The following is a 21,210-nucleotide window of genomic DNA, read 5'->3' as shown; positions in this document are numbered from 1 at the left end:
GGATCACAAAGTGACTTCTCAACTCTTGCTCTGTTTTTGAGAGAATCTGGCTTGAACAAAATCAATTCATTCATGGATTTTTTTCTAAAGGCGTATTTCACACCATTCTACTTGCTTTGGATTTCTCCCTGCCTTTCCCCAACTTCCTTTTCAGCTACTCCTTCCCTGCTTCCCTTACTCTACTTCTGGCTTCAGAGGATTAGTCTCCAATAAACAAAGGAATTTTCCAGGAATATAGAACTGAATACACTTTAAAAGTCAATGGTTACAAGTTTTCTAAGTTGAGCAGGTTTTTGCAAAATATCCAAAACCTTGACACAAACTGTATGCCTTTCTTCAAACACAACAACAACAAAAACAACAAAGGATTTATTTATTTGAAAGTTATAGAGATAGATCCTCTAACCTCTGGTTCATTGCCCACAATGATCGGGTCTGAGCTGGCCCAAAGCCAGAGGCTAACAGCTTCCTCCAGATGCAGAGGCCCAGGTCTTCGGGCCGTCTTCCACTAATCTGCCAGGAACATTAGCAGCGAGCTGGATAGGAAGAGGAGAAGCCAAGACAAGAACCAATACTTTATGGGATGCTGAGTCTGCGGGTGGCAGCTTTACCTGCTATGCCCCAGCACCTTTCCCATGTGCCAGTCTTTCTAGGTGAAGTCAGTAAAAGCAGTTCAATAAAATGCTATCACTTATTTTGCTTCTGATGCTTTTGGCAACTGCTTGGCTGAGAGAGTTAACTCTAGCCCATTCATTCAGATGAGGCATAAATGAAAATGTTTTCCTGGTAAAGCAGGGTATTTAGGAGGCCCTGGGGTTCTGTCACGGGAAAAGCAGAGGCATTTCTCCTGTAGCAGAAATGATACAATACGGAGTTAACCCAGGGTTTTCCTCAACATAAGAAGATGCTGCTTGGGTAGGCTTCACGTGCCTGCGGAGTCTGTCTGTTTTGTTCCTGGTGCTGAAGAGCACCCCTTGAAAGGCATTGTCACATCCCATCTCCTAAATGAGGGGCTGAGGGACTTGAAAATTACACAGACTTCCAGCAGTTCTGAGAATCTTATTCATACCACAAAACATTGTTCTGGGTGCACTAGCGAGACTTAATTACACACTGCCGATGAATAGATAAAGTGAGGCGACGTGGAGGGGGGATGAAGATGATTACCCATAAGTGTACAGTGTGCTTGCTTGTAACTTACGTAACTAATTGCCCACACCCGGCTAACATTGCCATGCACATTTTCTATGGAAGCCTAAATGCTGGTGAGATCTGTTGGCATAAACAAAAGAAACAGATGTTTCAACTTTGATATCAATCATGCTTGAAGAAAAAAAACTGCGTATTCAAGGGAAGGACAAACTACTGGGGAAATTATGGACAGGCCCAATTTTCTAGAAGCTCTAGCATTTTAAAAGCTCCTACTATTGTTAGTTCAATTTATTTAAAATGAAACACACAAACTGCCATTTTGATTATAAGTTTTTCAGATTCTGCCTTTTGTGTGAATATGCATAAAACAATGGCGTAACTTAGCATTTAGCTCTTTATAATAAATGCAGGGATGTGCGGTTAAGTGTCTATGGAAGGGAAATGTAAATTTAGGAAGTTAGCTCTTATTTCCTGCCACCTCAAGCCTTCCTGTGCACTGTTGGGCAAATTTTCCATCTGTTCTCACGATACATCTCAAAGTAGGCCAACTGTCTGGTGTATGAGAGGGTCACCTTGAAATGTCTCCCTCATCTGTTTCCTTAAGACTAATCTTGAGGAGCTGAGAGAAAGAGAAAAGAAGGGAAAGTGGAGAGGGAAGAGAGAAAACTACAGGACATGGAGTGGTGTGAGAGGTCCCTTAATGCCTCAAGCTCCCACCACAGTTGATGGATAAAAGCATAATTTAGTATTTGCAAGGCAAAAATACAGGAACAGAACACACTCTATCATTACAGCTAAAAGCATTCAAATGAACTATACAATCCAGAAATAATCTTTCTACAAGAGGAATAGCTTTCAATACTTCATAGCATAAATATACCTAACACAACTTTTAAAGATGAAAAGAATTGAATACACATTTCTCTAAAGATGTAGACAGAATCAATAAATACCCCTGTCCACCCATTAGGAGTAATCACCAGAAACATGCAAATCAAAACATACAGAGCACTTCATGCCCCATAGAACAACTGTTTCTAAATCAGAACAGCTGATTTCAGCAAGACTGTTGAGCACACACATGTACACACCTATATATTTTTTCATTTGCATGCAATGGTAAATATTGTAGGCCTAATACTGTGTTCTTTCTGTTACTTCCTTTAAAAAAAGATTTATCTATTTTTATTTGAAAGAAAGATTTACAGAAAGAAGGAGATAGATTTTTCCTTCTGCTCATTCATTCCCCAAACAGCTGCAAAGGCCAGAGCTGAGCCATTCTGAAGCCAGGAGCCAGGAACCACTTCTTGATCTCCCATAGGGGCCACTCAAGGACTTAAGCCATCCTCTGTTGCTTTCCTAGGCCATAAGCAGGGAGAAGGATGAGAAGTAGAGGAACTGAGACACAAACTGGTATCCATATCAGATGTTGGTGCCACAATTTAGAGGCTTAGTCTGTTGAGCCATCGTGCCTGCCCTTTGCCCAGCAGTTACACTCCTAGGCATGTACCCAAGGAAAATGAAAACCTGTTTCCATAAGAAAAGTTGTACACAAATTGTCATAGTAGCCTTGTTTATAAATTTTTTTTTAAAAGTTTAAAAACTTCAATTGTCTATCAACTTGATGGGTAAATGAAATGGTCTAGATTCTTTCATGGGAATAACGTATATCGATTAGAAGGAATACAGTACGTAACGTAGAAGCATCTTGGAAACCTTAAGATAAATAGGTGGTGCCAAGCACTGAAAGACCACCTGTTATGCGATTTCATTTATATCAAAACAATGATAAAGCTTAGAGACAGGGAGCAGGATAGTGGGTTGCTGAGGCTGAGGGTTAAAGAAACAGAAAGTAATCAACAGTGATAAAAATATTGCCAATTGGAATATAGTGCTGGTTACCCAACATCATGAACAAACTTAAAAGCATTGAATAACATATCCTAAATGATTATCACACAATGGTATGTGAGTTGTATTTCATTAAAGGTAATTTTTAAATAATGTTTCTCATGTAGGTAGTTCCATTTAGTTTATAAAGTATTGTCTAAAAGCAAATTTGACTTATTATTAAACATCTTCCTTTAATCATAGTAGTTCATCACTCCAGTCACTCAGCCGACCAGCACAGCTTGAACATTTCATGTTACCTCCTTCAACTTCTTGACTATCATTTCCTTTGCTATTTCCAGATTTACTCACCTTCCCTCTACCTTCATTCTTGACTTCTTCAACAGCCCATGATTTAACTTGCCACCTGTAAGTTAATTTTCTGGCATCCCGTAGAGCTGTTGACCAAACTTGCCATCTTAACATTCTTCTTTTGCCTTAGTTAATTTCACACGCATCCTCCTGAGCTGTCCAGGGTCTACCTGTGGCCCCTTTCTCTTCCTTTTTGCTCCCACCTCCCTTCTCCATAGAGGTACTAATATCTCAGGATTGTGTTTCTGCTCTTGGTTCCCTACATTCATTCATCAGTTGGTTGTGATTCCTGAATCTCTTTCTCAGGCTCATTGTATAACCCAGGTTTCAAATGTATTTTTCTGTTGTTCCAATGAACAGCTTCAATTCCCTTCTTACCATTTCCTCAGTGTAACTAAAAAATAAATAAATAAAGCGAAAAACAAAACACGTACATTTAGCCACCTTTTAAAAAATTCCCTAGCATGTGCTAGAGGGTGTATTATGCATAGGAAAAGCACAAATTAATAAATAAAAATAAAGTTTATAGAACCATGAGATGCTTATGACCCTCTAAAGGTAGTTAGACAAGTAAGATACTCAGTTCCAAGACAAACTCTTACACCCTCCCCTCATTTCCAATTCCCTCTTGTGGAATCATAATACAGGCTTATATTAATGCTAGTATTGATATCCACACTGATCTGCTTAAGTTAATTGCCCTCCCAACATTCCAGATTAATCTTAAAAACCATGCATCTGCCTTCCACTCACAATCCTTCCCCAGCTCCCGCTTGTTAAAGGATGAAGTACAAAGTCTCCATCTTCAACTTCAAGGCTGACTTTCTTCCTGTGGCTCCAATGCCTACCCTTTATACCTGCTCAGAACCTCTGCTCTGTGCGACATTTTTGACATGTCTCGTTTCTACAACTTGTTCATTGATTTGAAATGTAAAATTAGAGTGAGAGAGAGAGAGAGTTCTTCCACTTGATTTTTCATACCCAAAAGGCTGCAACACTCAAAGGTAGGCCAGGCTAAAGTCAGGAGCCAGGAGCTTCGTCAGGATGAGTGCCAGGGTTAAAGCACCTGGGCCATCCTCCACTGACTGCTGGGCACATTGCTAGAGAGCTGGGTTGCAAGTGGAGCAGCCAGGACGATAACCAGTGCCCATTTCACTGTTACTAAAAATAGTTCTAAGTTGTGTTACCTTTCCAATACAGTCATGTTTTCAGATCAAAACAATTTCAGTACTGTTAGGTTAAGAGGCTATTGAGCATGAGAGTTTTAGTTTAGGCAGAGTCAAGGGAGAGAGTGTGACAGACCGCTCCCTGGTGCGAGATGGCTGGAGACCACTTCCACATGGCAGGGTGACCACGTAAGAGAAATGGCTGCCCAGGCTATACAGTACAGGGCCGTTCCACATCCTAGGCACGGGGGTTTGGGGAGAAAGTGGCAGTTTCTCAGTTTGCGCATGCTTATGACATGTATCTCGGAATACTCATCAAGGCAGGTGCTGACCTGCACAGGAACAATGTTTAGGGTATTTGGCATCCCAAACATTCTTGGGTGGGAGTGTCTGCTTGGCTTTAGCAGGGTGCTGGAAACAGTTGGTGCAGGAAAGTTGATAAACTGTTATGTAATACATTGCAAGACCATGAATTAACTACGCACATACACCCGATATTAAGATCTCAGGAAGAGAAAATGGGCTTAAACCTAAGCAACAAAGAAAAATTAGGTTTAAAATGCAACAGGTCAAATATAAGGGAGATCTCGTTAAAAATGAATCAAAGTGGAAATGGGTCATTACCTACTTTTTTCTTTAACGCTTGGAGAATACTAGGTGTGTTACCATAATTGCAGATATTAGAAAGCCAGGAGATAAAAATAAATAACCTGTGCAAAGTTCCTCCTCATCTTCCTGGGTGCTTAGACTTAGGCTATTTTGGATTTCTTTTCAGAAATAGCTCAGAAAGGAGCCTGTTCAATAAAAGAAAAAAGGTAGCTCTTTATGTTCCTTTTCTCTGACGACTGCAAGATCTGGTTTTGCCACAACTTCATAAGTATTTCAATTACTTTCTCTCTCAACAATCCCCGCAAAAGAGCTCTGGTCCCTCCCCTCTCTCTGGAGATGAAGATATTGAGGTTAAGTGATTTTCTCAGGGTTACAAAGAGACCTAGTAGCAAAGAGGGAATGAGAACTAGCGGTTCACCCTTCTGGAAGCTGAATAGATTGGGTTTCTGAGCAGCTTCGCTATTATATTGCAAAAAGGCCACGCAGCTGCCTCGCTGAATGTGCAAGGCAACGCATCCCTCGAAATGAAAGAGAGGCTGCTGGGGAGGAGAGCATTTCACTTCTTATTCAGACAGCAGCAATTGTCTTCAGTGGGAAAGAAAAGCCCTTTAGGAGAAAGAGCTTTTTAGAAAGAGCACACACAGCAGGGCACTCAATTTAGGAGCCTCCTTCAAAGAGTCTGTTGTTGTGTCCCTGCCTACAGACAGCGCTGCGGAGGAAGCTGGACTCCAGATTGGGGACACGGTACTGGCTGTCAACGGCACCGAAGTCACCAGCGTGGAGCACGCGGAGGCTGTGCACCTGGCGAGAAAAGGTAGGTGCGTGGCCGTCATCGACTCCAGTGGAGGTGAAGGAGCCGAGAACTGCAGTGCACGAACACGAAGGGTGAAGAGTGGCTGCGGAGTAGACAGAAATGCACTTTGCTCCCGGAACTGCTAGGAGAACCCATGTATTAATTATCAAACTATGGGCTTCAACTCCTTGCAGAAAAAGATTCTCATTAAAAGAATTAGTGTATTAATTCAGTTCCGTCCAGCCTTCTCTCTTTTCTTCCTTTCTTTCCTTCCTTCCTTCTTTTTTTGTTTGCTTGTTTCCTTTCTTTCTGTCGGTTTCTGAAGATCCTCAACATTTTATTAATATAATAAAAAGAGACAATCCTGACAGATGGAATCCACAAGAATAACCGTAAAATCTGGCCTGCACACCTGTATCCATCCCCCCACATTAAACCGTGCAAAGGTTACTACCTCCTTGTCTCTGTGAAACAACTTATTTCTCTGGCATCATATTACTAATCTTATCTTCCCACAGACCTAAAAATATGCAGAAGGTAAATGCCGTGTTCCATCATCAATTATGTGGTGTGGCTACCTGTTTGTACCTTCCTGCAGGAGCATACCCACTTCAGGGCAAAACATATTAAACGAGGGTGGGTTTGAAATAAGCCACATGTGCCAAGCAATAAGGTTAACCTGCGAAGCAATGTAGCTTCATCTCATTTAACAGCCAAACACTGCTTTAGTACAGCACAGACCAGCACACACACACACACAGAGTCACTAACAAAGGTTGTGTTATTCTGAATCAAAGCCAGACATTTGTTTACATTTTGCAGCTCTGTAAGATTTAGAGTGGATGCACCAACAATCTAATAACACTGTTGTTGTGAATGTGCAACAATTGCTTGCAGGTTTTACACAGGTGTGAGTATATGAGAAACTGGAAGATTATGGCAATGACAGCACAGTGGCAACAGTGGTCCAAGATAAGGGTATGCTACCTCTTGTTTCTGGATTTAGCTATCCTTAGGTTTGTTCTCACCAACACTTGCTTATTTTTCCAGCTAGTTGAAGAAAACCTACTTAATGATATTTCTACAACCAGTACTTTATTTTTCTCCAACATTAATTCTTCCACATAAGATCCTATTTGCTCTGTTTTATGACATCACTCTAAAGGCTTTCCATGTTTCATTTCCTTATCTGTGTTGCTGGTAAGTCAGAGTTTTATACTGCTTCTCTGCTGCCTTTGCCTAGTTCCACAAAAAGACCTAGCCAGACAACTGTGCAAATCATGGCAGTGTGGATTATGAGCAGTCAGTGGGTGACACCACTGTAGACCCTGAGTCCAGCTGAGTGAGGGAGTCCATCATTCCTTACTCAGACATAATCTCCTACATAACCCTGGGACTCATGTTTTATAGCACAGCTTTTAACTGAGAAACAACAGAGCCTATGACTAAAGAACACGGAGATTCTCTGAGATTCAGGGTCATTTGGAAAGATGTGAATGATGCAAACCTGGAGTTAAGCCAAGATTGCAGCCCAAGGACCTGTTCTCCCTAGAGAGGGGCCTGCTACCATCACTACCATGTTTACCAGCACAGGCATCTGTGATAAGCATTTTCAGCGAAACTATTTAGTAATCTTGGAGTGATAAGAAATGATTAGCAAAAACAACATAGCCAAAAAAAATACATTTGCAATGGTATATAACAAGCAATGTAAAATAAATAAATTTAAGAGAAGCATTTGAAATGAAATGTATAAATATGGCAAAAATGATAATGAGAGATGTATGGGACATTGTGCATGAGGCAGAAAAAAAAGCAGATGTATAAAAGAATGAATTGTCAAGCATAGATTTAAGAAAGGCAATTGTTGAAACATGAAAATGCAGTGGATGAGCTGAAAAACAGAAGAAGTGCAGTGGAAAATTTATAAATGCTCCAGAATATTTCTTGTGAAAGTCCAGGAAGAACCAGGAAAAAGGACCAGGAAATCACCAGGAGAGAGAAAGAATGATGTTAAACAATTATTAATAAATGCAGAAGGTACTATAACAAGAGCCAAGATGATGTTTTTTCAAAGGTTTCTTTCTATTTGAAGAGCAGATGTAGAGAAAGAGAAGAGAGACACGGAGAGAGAGAGAGTTATTCCATCTGCTGGTTTACTTCCCAGATCCCCACAAAGGCCAAAACCAGGCCTCTTTGAAGTTTGGAGCCAACAGCCTTTCCAGGTCTTCCCAGAGGTCCAAGGACCTGTGCCACCCTCCACTACTCTCCCAGGTCCTAAGCAGGGAGTTGGATCAGAAGTGGAACAGTGGGGACTCAAGTCAGTGCCCACACGGGATGCCAGTACTATAGCTGAGGCCCAAGGCACCAGGATGGCAACATTTGAATCAAGAATACCTGAAGGAAAACAATGTAAATACACGGAAGGAGAAATATTTTTAAGAAAATAATACTCATTTCGGAATTCATGAGAGTGCTCAAAAAAATTTTCACAGTTTGCTGAATAAGTGGTAAAAACCTCATGTTGGTATGTGATAGTGAAATTGAGGAATCTGTGACACTTTTTTATTACTCAAGACCAAAAAATTACATCATTACATATATAAAGAAACTGAAATCTTTTGCAGTCAGACATTTTAATAATAACACCAGATTCTAGGATACAATGGAATAATATTTTCAACACCCTAAAGGATGTGGGCATTGTAATGGCCAGCTAAACTATTACTTAAAGGGACATGCACAATAAAGACAAACAAGGGTGTTCACAGCTTTAAAAAAACATTGTCTGAAGTAGTCTTAGGTGAAATGTTGTGGAAAGGAAAAAAATAAACTTTGCATGATTTTATAATAACCATGTAAAACAAAGGTGAAGAAATTAAAGCTTCCTGTTATCTGTAACAATCCATTCTCAGGAGAAATTATTTTATTTAATCATAATTAACCAGTCTCACAAAGTAGCAAAGAAACTTAGTGAACCGACAGGGGACGTTTTGCACGATGGTAGAATAGGAAACCCTACCCCTTCTCCCCACTCACACCCACAATCACACCAATCTGGTAACAATTCAGAGAAAATTTTCCTTTGTGAGAAATCCGGAAACTAAGTGAAAATCTCTACATCCCTAGTTAAAGCAAAAATCAGACTTCATGAAACTAATCAGAAGTTTTGAAACCCTCTCACAGCAGAATCCCTACCTCCAACTACAATACTACCTACTAATGTACAATCAGAAAGATGACCCCCTGCTACCACCTTCTCTAAGGGAAGGGGAGGGGGTGTCTCCACATGTCCAGCACCCAGACTGTACTGAGGTCTGGATTCAGTCTGACCCAGGCTTACCCATCACAGCCATCAGCAGGGGTGACGCAGTAGATGGAGGCCTTTTCTCTCTCTCTCTTTCAAAGTCTCTGTCTCTATGTATAACTTTGACTTTCAAAACAAATAAATAAATTTTTTTTTGAAAGAATATTTCAGTGTAGCTCATCCCATAAATGATCTCAATAGATAGCACAAAAATATGTAATGAAGTTCAATGTGCAAATATAAATTGTGACTACATTTTAAAAAGAGAGAGAGTGTTTTCCTTTCACAACCTGAAAAAGATTATCTACCAAAAACCTCTTCATGAAAAGAGAAATGTAATCACACAGGAATAAAAACATCTAGTAAGGAAACCTTGGATGCAGGTTTTGGAATTGAGAAGAAAAATGCTGATCATATCAACTGCTATTCAGGACAATACCAAAGGTCTGATAGCACACATAAGAGAAATATACCGTATATGGATTGGAAGGGGGAGAGAAAGTCATTATTATTTGCAGAATATACATAAACCCAGGGTACATGAACCCAGATCTTAATAGCTGACAATATGTAGTATTTCTATGGGTGTAGAATGTTGTAAAGATCTTAATTCTCCCCAAATTAATCTGAAAATCCAATAAAATCACAAGTAAAATCTTACAGAATGTTTTTAGTAGCTTGTCTCACTTACCTTCAAAATTTTATGGAAGAATAAATGTCAACCAAAGCTGTATTGTTTGTGAATAGGGCAAGAAATGTCAAAACTTTTCAAGGCAGATTATAAAGTAGATTACAAAACCATGCTGCTAACAGTATAGTGCTGCCATAAGAGCATACAACAGCCCAGAGGTACGGAAATAACTAGGAAAGTTTACAAACTGACATTTCAAATGTTTATCAACATTTATTTGTGATAGAGGTAGCACCACAAAAAAAAAATGTCCCCAAGCTATTAAACTTTTACGATATTACTTGTAAAGAGAAATGGACTGATTCATAATTTCATACTTACACCTCAGACTTTATGTGATATACAATTTTGATTGCATGAAGACCTCAATATTTCAAAATCATAGTGTTAATAAGAGAATCTGTAGGAAAACAACTCTATTAGTAACCAGGGACATGCAAATAAACAAGATGATTGTTGCAATCTACAAGATTAGAAAAGAAAATTAAGAAGTCAGATAATAACCAGCCTTGATAAGGATAAAAGGATATAAGGTAATGAGAGTCTTAATATAGCACTCCCTGGACACAGACATTCCAGCCAGCAATCTGGCAGCATCCAGTAACATACCCATAAATCTTATTTATACACTAGCAAGCCACAGATACCGCTGCAGAGACGCATGACGCAAAGCGTGCTGTGTTCTGTATAGTAGAGGGAACTGCAGCAATCTGGTGGCCCTCACCAGGAAAAAGAATGAGTAACCCACAGCAGTTGCCTAAGCTGAACCTCCACACTGCACGGCAAAGCCATAGCCAAGCTATTTACGCACGTCACCAGCACCATGCACACTTTCCTAGATCAAGCAAAATTGGAGAGTGTCAGTTGCAGGAAGCAGAATGTGTGTAGAGCAAGCAGACAAGAAAACCAAAACAAAACAGCACAGTTCTGTGCTGAGAGCTGAAGGTGATAATGATCTTGCTCTATGCTTCCAAGTCCCTCCTGAATGGAGACCCCACTGTACACATTTAGCTTCACCCACATTCTAAAATGTGTAGGAAGTTATGGTAAAAGCAAAACAATTCGGATTTTGGAGACACAGTGCATCAGTGAGAAAAATATAGGTAACCACAAAAGCTGAAGAAAGCAAAGGAAAGGGAAGAAGTAATTGGAATAATTTTATTCTTATGTGCTGCTTTCCTATACATTTGATTTTGGAAGCAGTCCTAGAAACTGTTCAGGGTATTTTCTGGAACATCTGGACTTTGAAACAAGCTTTGGGGGGATTCTCTTTGGAAAAGAAGTCACCAATGCAACAAAATAAGTCATTAAATTCACATGATATATAGCAGTCTTAGAGTGAAGATTTCCTAAGAATTATATCAGGAGCTTGCTTTAAATTCTGAAGTTCCCACTTAAACTCATATATCTGTTTGCACAAACTTTGGTCACTATATTTCTTCCCACAACCTACCGCCCTGTATTTTAAGCTTTAGTGACATCTTGTTGGACTGTTGGTCACTTCTTTCCTTAGATTGATCATCAAATCACTCTGCGCAGAATGCTGAATTCTAAATCCAGTTGACCATCAGTCTCATTCAGCAATCTTTTTAAATGCAGAATTGCATTTTCATCTGCCCTTCCTCACAGCCAGCCCCTGAGCAGGGCACAACCCAGCATCAGGGCGTGGCCACTGGGGTCACAGGCATGATTGGACATCTCTTGGTGGGGTTAAGCTCCCGGGAAAACGTCTTTGTATTGTGCATCAGGAATGCAGCTCATGAATATTATAAAGTCTGATTTCATAATGAATGAAATCTTCAGTGACATTCAACTTACTGACATGGACAAGTCACCTTTATTTGACTGATGGGAAAACCAGGGCAGGACATTTTAGGAAACAGCCAGTGTCACACTGGAAACCATATCCCCACATGAATCTTTTAGTGCATGCAGATTTTCCTTATTCTCTAGTTTGGCGTTTTTTAGGCTGCTCATTTGCAGACTTGGTAGACTTAAGATGAATCAGTAGCCCGGAGTAATCAGGTAAAAGTGAAAGGCCTTCCGCCTGAACTGGCTGTACGTCCCTTAGCACTCATTTGCTGCACTAAGTGTAGGTTTCAAGAAAATCATACACACTGTGGGGCCGCGTGCTTGCTGCTGCCCATGGTGGAGTCCTGGGGGACAGCATGCGTCTGACACATTCCTGGTCCACACCTGCGAGGGTGGTGGAGTTGTCTGGTGGCAGAGGTGCGATGGTGACACAGTTTTAAGATTGGTGGCATCATAAAGACCATGATCCAAGAGCGAAAGTGTGAATTAGAAAAAGAAATTATTTTTCTCCTTCTTGTAACTGTAAATAACTCACCCACAACTGCCTTACTTTTGAAACTCTAAATCAACTTGCTAGGGAAAGTGTTAGATGGTGTCACTTTTATTTTTAAGGATATCCTGAGCAGAAAACTGCATTTGTTAAAGGGATGGGCTTCAAACTCATTTGTCTCATGAAACCCAGTTCTCTTGACTTTCATCTCCAGGGAGATGGACAATCCTCTCTTCCCATGCTTCCCACTCACCCCCACAAAGGAAGTATGATGCAGAGGAGGAAGACAATGATAACGTGCTTTGTTGTCCTTGGGTAGGCAGGTACTAGAGAAATAAGGAGGTTGGGAGGAAAGCTAATAGCTTTACTGCTGAGAAATATTGAAGCCGAAAATGGAAAGAGACGGGGGAAACTCAATCATAGCTAGGGGAAAGAAGAAATATGGTGCTGGGTGTCAGTGTCTGCTCAGAAGAGTCCCAGAAACGGAGAGATGGCTGAGGACTTGGGACGCACCCTAGGTCTCATGTCACCCAAGAGCTTATTGCAACTACAGCAGGTAGGGCCTCTTGCCAGAGCTCCAGAATGAGGGAACACAATCCAATCAAACCACCAGATGATTTACATTCCTCCTTAGTCAGGGAAGCATTGCACTAACACACAGGGTCCCAGGAAGTTAATATATAAATGCCATGTAAGCTAAGTGGTTTTAAATGCATGTATATGACAGTTTAATACCTTTACTAACACACACACACAGCAGTGACTATACAAATAACCTTGAAGATAGTATTACAAGTCTAACATCTGTGCAATGAAAGCATTTGAAATTCTTCCTTCCATCCTTTCATTTCTCTTTTTAGAAAAATACACAGAACATGATTCTTATCTGTAGAACTATTCTGTAGTAGAACACCACAACTGGTAACTACTCTTTGTCACTTATTATTTGAGGAGATAGATATCCTTATTGTTATTGGACATTGCATAATATAGATTTGCTTTTTAAAATTTTATTTTAATATTGAGTATGTGGGTGAGGAGATTGTGGACCTATAGAGATAGAGAGAGTCAGGACAGGGAGGCAGATGGGTGAGACAAATGTTTCAGTCTTTTCTCCTGGGTCCAACTCATTATGCATTTGTACTAAAACGTCACAAAGAATCCTGTAAATGTATGCATTTGCATGGATCAGCTAAAATTTTTTTAATTACCAAAAAAGGACTTGCAATTTCATTGTGATCACATGTAAATTTTGAAGTCTGAAAGCCAGCCCCTCTTGGCAGGTGTCAGGTCCTTGTCCTGAGCAGACTCAATCAAGTCTGAAACCACCATGGCCCAACAGCTGTTTGGCACTCAGGCAGTCCCCACATCTCAGGAACCTGTCCTGACACTGAACGGAAGAACCTTTCTTCTATTACGATGACATCAGGTTGCAGCTAGACCATCTGTAAGCCTGCTCCAGGGAGAAATTTTTTTGTGCACCAAGTTAATGCTCATGGCTGGGCTGAGGCACTAGCTCAGCCTGATTGGTATCAGAGATACCCAGATGCAGTCTGTGTAAGCAAGAGGCTCCTGACCCCAGGGGCAGGCCAGTGCAGCACTACACAAATACATTGGCAGATGTGTCAAATATGCATATTAATCCAGCGGCACAGTTCTTCAGGGACTAAAGTGCAAAGTCAAAGACATTTGTGGTTTGCCGGTCAGTCTGGAGGATTTCTTCTCATTTTTCTGGATGCGTTTTTGACAGGAGCTTAAGGGCAGTTCAATAAATTAAAATGTATTTACATGACAATGAAGAATGATCTTGACACACGGAGAGTTATTTAATTACCAAGGTGCTTTGCGGACTGCACCCGTGAAGACAATGTCAGCCTTTCCGGGACCAAGCTTGATGTTCAGGGCCATGTGGCTCAGCCAGGAGTGATCCCGGGGGTTAGACCTTGTCATCCACAGACACGGAGTCTCCTCACTGACTCCCATTTCCATAGACAGCTCTAAACAGATCAGTAATGTCAATGTCAGACATGACGATGTAGTCAGCTCCGCCAAGGCCAAATGTCCCTCTTCAGGGAGGTGGCCTCCTTCTCGGAGGGATTGTAAATGAAGTCATAGCCCATTTGCAGTCTTCAAAGCGTGTCAGGGTTGCTGTCTGGATGACAGTTGGAGGCTTTCCTGGAGGCATCAAGAGTTAGCCTAAGACAAAAGTCTGTGTCCATACTGGTTGCATCAAAACACAGTGGGCAAACGGGGACCTCCTGGCAACAGGGGTAGGGACTGTTCCACCCTGCCCACCAGGCCCTGCACCATGCCAATCCTGTGGGAAAGGAGGTAGCACTGAGGTACAGGGGCCAAGGATTAAAACAACAACAACAGATTGCACAGGACAGAAAAAAGTAAACTGAAATGTTTGCGGCTCAGTCTTCCATAATTTAGGTCGGCTTCTGAGCCTATGAGCTTGTAATTGATTTCTAATGTGTTTATTGATTGAACTTATCTGTTTGAAAGGTGGTGAGGCAGAGTGGGAGGGTAGCACTGGTTTACTCCCCGTATACCTACAGTAGCCAGGGTTCGGGCAGACAAGGAGTCAGGACCTTGGAACTTGGTTTGGGGCTCCCATATGGACTTCAAATAGCAAAGTGTTACAGCTGTCATCTGCTGTGTCCCAGGACGCAGATTAGCAGAAAGTTGGACTCATTTTCCTTGTAGAGTTATTGAGGAGCCCTGGTTGCTCCATTGGACTCCATTTCTGAAACCTGTAACGTTTCCCCATCCTCTGACCCATCACTGCCCTTCCCGTTGATTCCTGGGGATTCCCTCACCTCTCCCCTGTATATGCCTGCAGGTCCAGATGTCCTGACCCTGGTGGTGGGCTCTGACATCAGCCGCTGTCCCAACACCCCCTGGCCCACCTGCCGCGGCTACCTCCACAAGAGGACTCACTCGGGCTTCGTAAAGGGCTGGAGGAAGAGGTGGTTTGTGCTGAAGCACGACGGCTGCCTCCGCTACTACAAACACAGAAAGGTAAACTGAGGACAAGCGTTGAGGGCGGCTCCGCGATTAGTCCGTGCCCATGTTGTCCTGCAGGGGGCGCACGGTAGGATTCTGAGTTTGATGTTCTGACTTCTCAGCAGCATTTCCTCCCTCAGAAGTTCAGCGAGTTTGTGATTCATAATCTCTCCAGATACATAGTCCAGGCTGGCATGAGTTTCATTCTCCATTATACCTGTTTTACATCTTCTGTGAAACTGGCCTTACCAAAGCCAGGAAGATAAGAACCAAACTGCCTACCTGGTGCCCTAGAGAAATCAAACAGGATTGAAGACAAGACGCTGCTCTCACTGGGTCATAGAATGCAGTCCCTGCTCCCCAAGTGACAGACGAGGCTTGGTGGCATGCAGGTTCGGAAGCAGAGCATCACAGCAGTGACCTAAAACACCTAGTTTGTTTAGCAGACTACATCAGAGTAGGGTGTTTGGGAAGAGATGAACTTTTTTTTTTTTTTTTAATTTGAAAGTTACAGAGATATACACACACATCCTCCATTGACTCATTCAGATTTCCCCATGGTACAGGGGCCCAAACATTTAGTCCATCTTCCACTGCCTTTTCCAGACCATCAGCAGAGAGCTCAATGGGAAAGAGAGCAGCTGGGACTTGAACTTGCACCCCTATGGGATGCTGACTTCACAGGCAGCAGCTTATACCCACTATGCCACAACAGCTGCCCCACAGCAGGGCTTCGAACTGCAAATGAGGAGCGGAGGCAGCTGCAGGAGATACAGCTGACTAAGTCCTTCCCAGGTGCTTCCAACTCAGCCATCATCAGTTTTGGGAAAGTGCTTTCCGCCCCCTTATCCTACCCTGAATCTAATGTGCAATTCAGGCTAACTCCTTATCAACACTGGTATTTCCTTGACCCACTGTGATGCATTATCTTTTAATCAGGAGCAAACGTTGCAAAAGCAGGCATTTCACATGAACTCCTCTTGGAAATTCCCTAGCAACAGTTGGTAGGAGCTGCTGGACGCCCCTCCAAGCAGTGGATTCGTCTTCCGCTGGGAACTAAGGTCTCCCTACACATGCTGGCTTCCCTCTGACCATCTGTGACCAAGCCTGAATACATTTTCAAAGCACGAGTTTGGGTTGTTGACTTCATTCATAATCCCAATCTATTTTTTTTCTGCCTTTATTTTATGTGCTGCTCGTCTCAGCTTTATTTTAAGTTGTGTGTAATCATATGTATGTATTCATACATACACACGCAAGGGAAATTCAAGAAGGTCACAGTAAAATGGCAGGAAAAGGTAATGAAGGTTTTCCATGATCCCAGTGAAACTCTTCCTCTTACTGGCTTCCCCACCCCCAAACACAAGGATACTGCAAAAGGGACATGGAAAATGGAACTAAAACTTATTGATCTTCGCACAAAGAAAACCAAAGCTCAAGCAGACAAAAGCCCCCTCCAAACTTCACTAAAAATGTTAAGAAAAACTGCAATGATTTTTTTTAAAAATTACCCCAAAATATGAATTTACCTATTAATTTATATTTTCTGTGAACTTTTGGAAGAACTTTTACATATGTAATGTTGATATGCAGATACGTGTACACCAACAACCTTGACTTGTCTCTGGAACAGAGGAAAGTCTACATCAACAGGGAAACGGATACCTTAAAATCAAGTGAGGCATAATGTTGCAGAGTGAACTCTTGGGAAGACTGTCTATTCTTAGATTATGAATCATTCATTTGTGACCTAGACCCTGAAACACTCTGTCTTTCCTGGCCAGTTTGAGCCAAGCAGCTACACTGAAAAACTCTGTCTCCCTCCAGTGCAAGAAAATAGGATTCTCTCTGATCAGAAAAGAGAAGTTCTGGTCAGCCCTTGTTTTCAGTATTCTAAGTGTTGAAGAGGAACAGACAAGAAGTTTCCATCTGGTCTATACTTCCCACCTCCCCAAGGAGTCTCGGTGGTCGCAGGTGCAAGCCCTCACCTCCCGCTGACCTCCTGCACCCCCAGGAGTGGGGTCTTGGGAATTGCATGGGCTCTTGAAGCTTTCAAGGCACCTCTGATTTGTAACCTGGGTTAGTTTCTACAGAAGTAGAACAAGCACAGTCCAGTCTGTTCCCATTGGTACTCCAAAGCCAGAAACAAAACAGCTAACTCAAGCTTGCCAGTTTTCTTCCCCGGAACATGATTTACTTTTATCGAAGATGATGTCCTACCTCCCGTTTGGTCATAATTTGTTTTTTCTTGTAAGATAGTAGTAATAGCAGATGCTAGCTTTTCATACTCCACTGCAGCGAAATTCATTTTTAAAAGCTGCTTGATGTAAAGTGCCTCGTAGTTTAAACTCCCCGGCCCTTCACATTCGTGATGGTTCCTGGAACTCCTGTTTGAGGTCTGGGTTTGTCAGGTAGTGGTAGTAGGGCTGGTGCTGCCTGCAGATGTTATGTTTGGCTAGCATCATGTTTTTATAGGTTTTTTTTTTTTAATTAAATGCACTCGGGTGAAGCGTGTGCTGTCCAAATTGCCATAAGCCTCAGAACTCCTCATTTCCTTGCACTGAGCTCAGTCATCTGAGTTACATACCAGGCTCTGTGGGGGTTTGAGTGTATGAATCCTAGGGAGGAATTTATGTGAGAAATTAGAACTCTGGTGGTAATAGTCGTTGGAATTCAACTAGATTTTTTTTAACTGCTACTAATCTTCAGAAAAGAAATGTGGAACTCATGATTTGGATGCAGCCAAGTGGTTTTGATCATGATTGTTACAGTAGACTTTAAGGTGGAGATGGTAGAATATGAAAAAAACACAACTTTAATTTATTTATAAAGAGCCAAAATCAGATCCCTTGTGTTGGTTCAGATTCCAGAATACATTATGTCTGATCTTTAGAATGGATAGCAAGGACTGGGAAGAACTAATGTGGCATAAGAAGAATATAACAGAATTAGCAGAACGTGAACTCAGCCATGCGACCTTCATTCATGCAACAAACACTGAGTGCTTTTTATGAATCAGGCACCGTGTTAAACACTGGGAAGGTAATCAAACACACATGTTACCTGCCCTGGAAGGGAGCACCATGGAAGAGAGTGATATTAAGAAACAGATTCACAAATAAATAAACAATTATGATTGGGACTGTGAGTAGAATTACAGGGAGGCAGAACTGTAGCAACTGGGGTCTAATCTAATAGGATCATGTTGTGCTTTAAATGGGAAAAGTTTAAAATAGAGAGACATCAAGCTAATATATAAGGTAACTGTAGGATTTGCAAAAACTGAGTGCCAAAAGAGGGCTCTCAAGTAGAAGCTAATTTGGAAGGGTTCCCCTTCGCCAAGCCGGGGGATGCAGGTGTCTGGGAGAGATGAACTTGAGTCCCCAGGATGACAGAACAGCTTCCTGGCTTTCTAGACTGGAGTTTGAAGACACAGAACAGGCAGCTACAGGCATCTTTGCAGGCCTGGATGAATAATGAATCTCAGCCATGACTGGTGGAAAGTCACCCATGTGGCACAAGTCTGGTGCACGGGTATTCCTGTGGGAAAGGCCGTGTTGGGCAATGGTGGCTTGGAGGAGACCACAGAGACAAACCTAAGATGAATGAGCCGAGAGTGCCAGAGTAGGCCAGAAGCATAGGAAATGCACATGGGAACAGTCACAGGAAGGTGGCGAGTGTGCAGTCAGAAGAAACTGTGTTCTGGGTGCACAGGTGGGAGAGAGCACCATCTGGTGTCCACACGTACCTTGCCACCCATGCAACAGGGTCAGGAAAAGCAGGAGAGCTTCCAGTCCACCCCACCCCACCCCCAGTGCTGCTATAGTGTCCCCTACTGAGAAGTGCTGACATCAAACTCACTTTCAAAAAAATCCAGAAGTGACTGAAGAACCTAAGATGCAGAGTTGATCTTAGAACTGAGAAGCAATGAGCATTAGAGACCATCCTTCAAAACCCTGGGCTGTGAAGAGGGCCAGAGAAACAGAATAACTGAAGAGAGTTACCCATTCATTGTTAATCTCACTACTGATGCATTTGAACTACAGTATGCCACCATTATTTTTGCTCTCAACTAATGGCTTCTAGTCTGCTTTTAAATTTTATTTTATTCCTTTATTTTTTAGTGTAATTTATGTAGTTAAGAGGGATGTATACCAATGTGGATCTCTGATTAGGGTGTGGAGGGTCAGGATATAGAGGAAGGTAGGTGGGACAAATGTTTCAATATTTTTCCCTCTGTGCCTGTAGTGGGGGCAGGGGAGAGGGGTACTGCTTGCTCTCAAGCTACATCAGGACCTGGGGACAGGAGACAGTCATCTGATGACGTCTTAGTCCCCAGCGTGGGGAAGTGTTCCAAGGGTGTTCCTTGGATGGTTTTGATAATTCTGAGATGCCATAACTTTTGTTGAGCCAGGATTGAGAAAATCTTTATAAGATCTATTGGTTGACCAAGTTCACCTTAGTGCATCCACAGACCCAGCATGGCCAGAATTGTCCAATTTGTTCTGCTTTGCATCCTCTGACGAGGCACTCAATAACATCTGCTGGCCTAGATGAGCTGGCTGTCATGTCCCCCATGTGCATCTGGGCATACAGTCCACCACACAGACATCAGCAACTGAGGAGGCCTAGACCTAACACATGCACTCGGGTTTGAGTCCCAGGATCTAGTTGGGTAGTCCCCCGCAAAAAACCTTGCCTGGGGTAACCTCAGACTTGACTCTTGTATGTACCAGCCAGTGACTACCTGTGGATGTAACTGCCTGGTCAGCTCCAGCCCCCGCCCAATCTCTCAGGTAAACTAATGGGTGCTATGGTCTCTCCCAGACCAGCTCACTACAAGCCCAGTCTTCATGCACAGCATGGGTACTACAGCCTACTCAGGGTGACTCCTAATAACCTCCACCAGACCCACCCTCAGCCCTGGTTTTTGTGTATGCTGCCATGTGCTGTGGCCTAGCCCAATTCATCTGCATCCCACCTGGCTCTTCTGTACCTCCATGGGGGCTGCAATTTAGCTCAGCCCAACCCACTTCCAAACTTGTCTCACACGTATGCCAGCAGCTACCGTTGCCTTGACCAACCTGACCCATCCCCAGCTGGGGCTCTCATGCTCACCTATGAGAGCTGCAGCCCAACAGGGGAGTGCCCACAGTTACCCTACCAGGTCCACTTTCAGCCAGAGGTTGCACCTGCCAGGGAGCACGGCAGTCCAGCCTGACATGACTCATACCATGAGTCTGGGCACTTTCCAGCAGGTGCTGTGGACTAGCCTGGCTGGCCTGCACCCATTCTGGTTTCCATGCACACCAGCAGATTAGCCCAGCATGGTCTGCCCCCAGTTCCAACTCCCATTCCAAGTCCCAGTCAAAGCAGTGGGTCAGTAAGGAAATCCCCAATTATTCCTACCAAACCCAGTCCCCATCCCAGATCTCTCACATGCCAGCATGTGCTGCAGCCCTTGCTTGGCATGATCCGTTCTCAGTCCTGGCATTTGCCTATACCAGAAAGTGCTGTAGCCTGGCCGAACCCACCCTTCTCTCACCCCCAGCCCCAGCTCCCGTAAGTGTCAGGTGAGTTCTGTGGTTCAGCGTGGCTCAGCTGTCACCAGCTCCAGTTCTCCCTGCAAATCAGCAGGGGCTGCAGCCCCAGATACAATCCCACAAATCCCCTACGGAATCTTCCTGCAGACCCCAACCTGGCATGGCCTGCCCCCAGCTCCAAAACTCATGATCAGGTTCTATAACCTAGCCCAGGCAGCCCCAGCATTTGTGTGTCAGCTGGTAGCAGGTGATGCCTTTTAACCCAGTTCAGATTTCCCACATCAAGCGGGTGCCTTGGCCTGACCCAGACATGCCCTCTGGTTCCCCCTCTCCCGACCCCCAGCCTAAACCATTTCATCTCAGCTCCCTTGCTTACCTGCGAGTGCAGTGGCCCAATCCATGGAAGCACCCAGAATTCATTCCTCCCCAATTAAAT

General features: G+C 42.9%; 1 protein-coding gene across 1 annotated transcript in view; it reads left to right on the top strand.

The window, feature by feature from the left end:
* Nucleotides 1-21,210, top strand: part of LOC101536502 (uncharacterized) — an 84,944-nt gene that overhangs the window by 27,509 nt on the left and 36,225 nt on the right. Inside the window, exons 6-7 of the mRNA XM_058656194.1 lie at nt 5,833-5,943; nt 15,068-15,246. Of these exons, the coding sequence (XP_058512177.1) occupies nt 5,833-5,943; nt 15,068-15,246 (290 nt within the window). The remainder of the gene's footprint in view (nt 1-5,832; nt 5,944-15,067; nt 15,247-21,210) is intronic.

The sequence above is a fragment of the Ochotona princeps genome, chromosome 28, assembly GCF_030435755.1.
Source record: "Ochotona princeps isolate mOchPri1 chromosome 28, mOchPri1.hap1, whole genome shotgun sequence".
Lineage (NCBI taxonomy): Eukaryota > Metazoa > Chordata > Mammalia > Lagomorpha > Ochotonidae > Ochotona > Ochotona princeps.
Note: the sequence above shows the minus strand (reverse complement) of the source record. Positions and strands in the feature narration are given on the sequence as shown.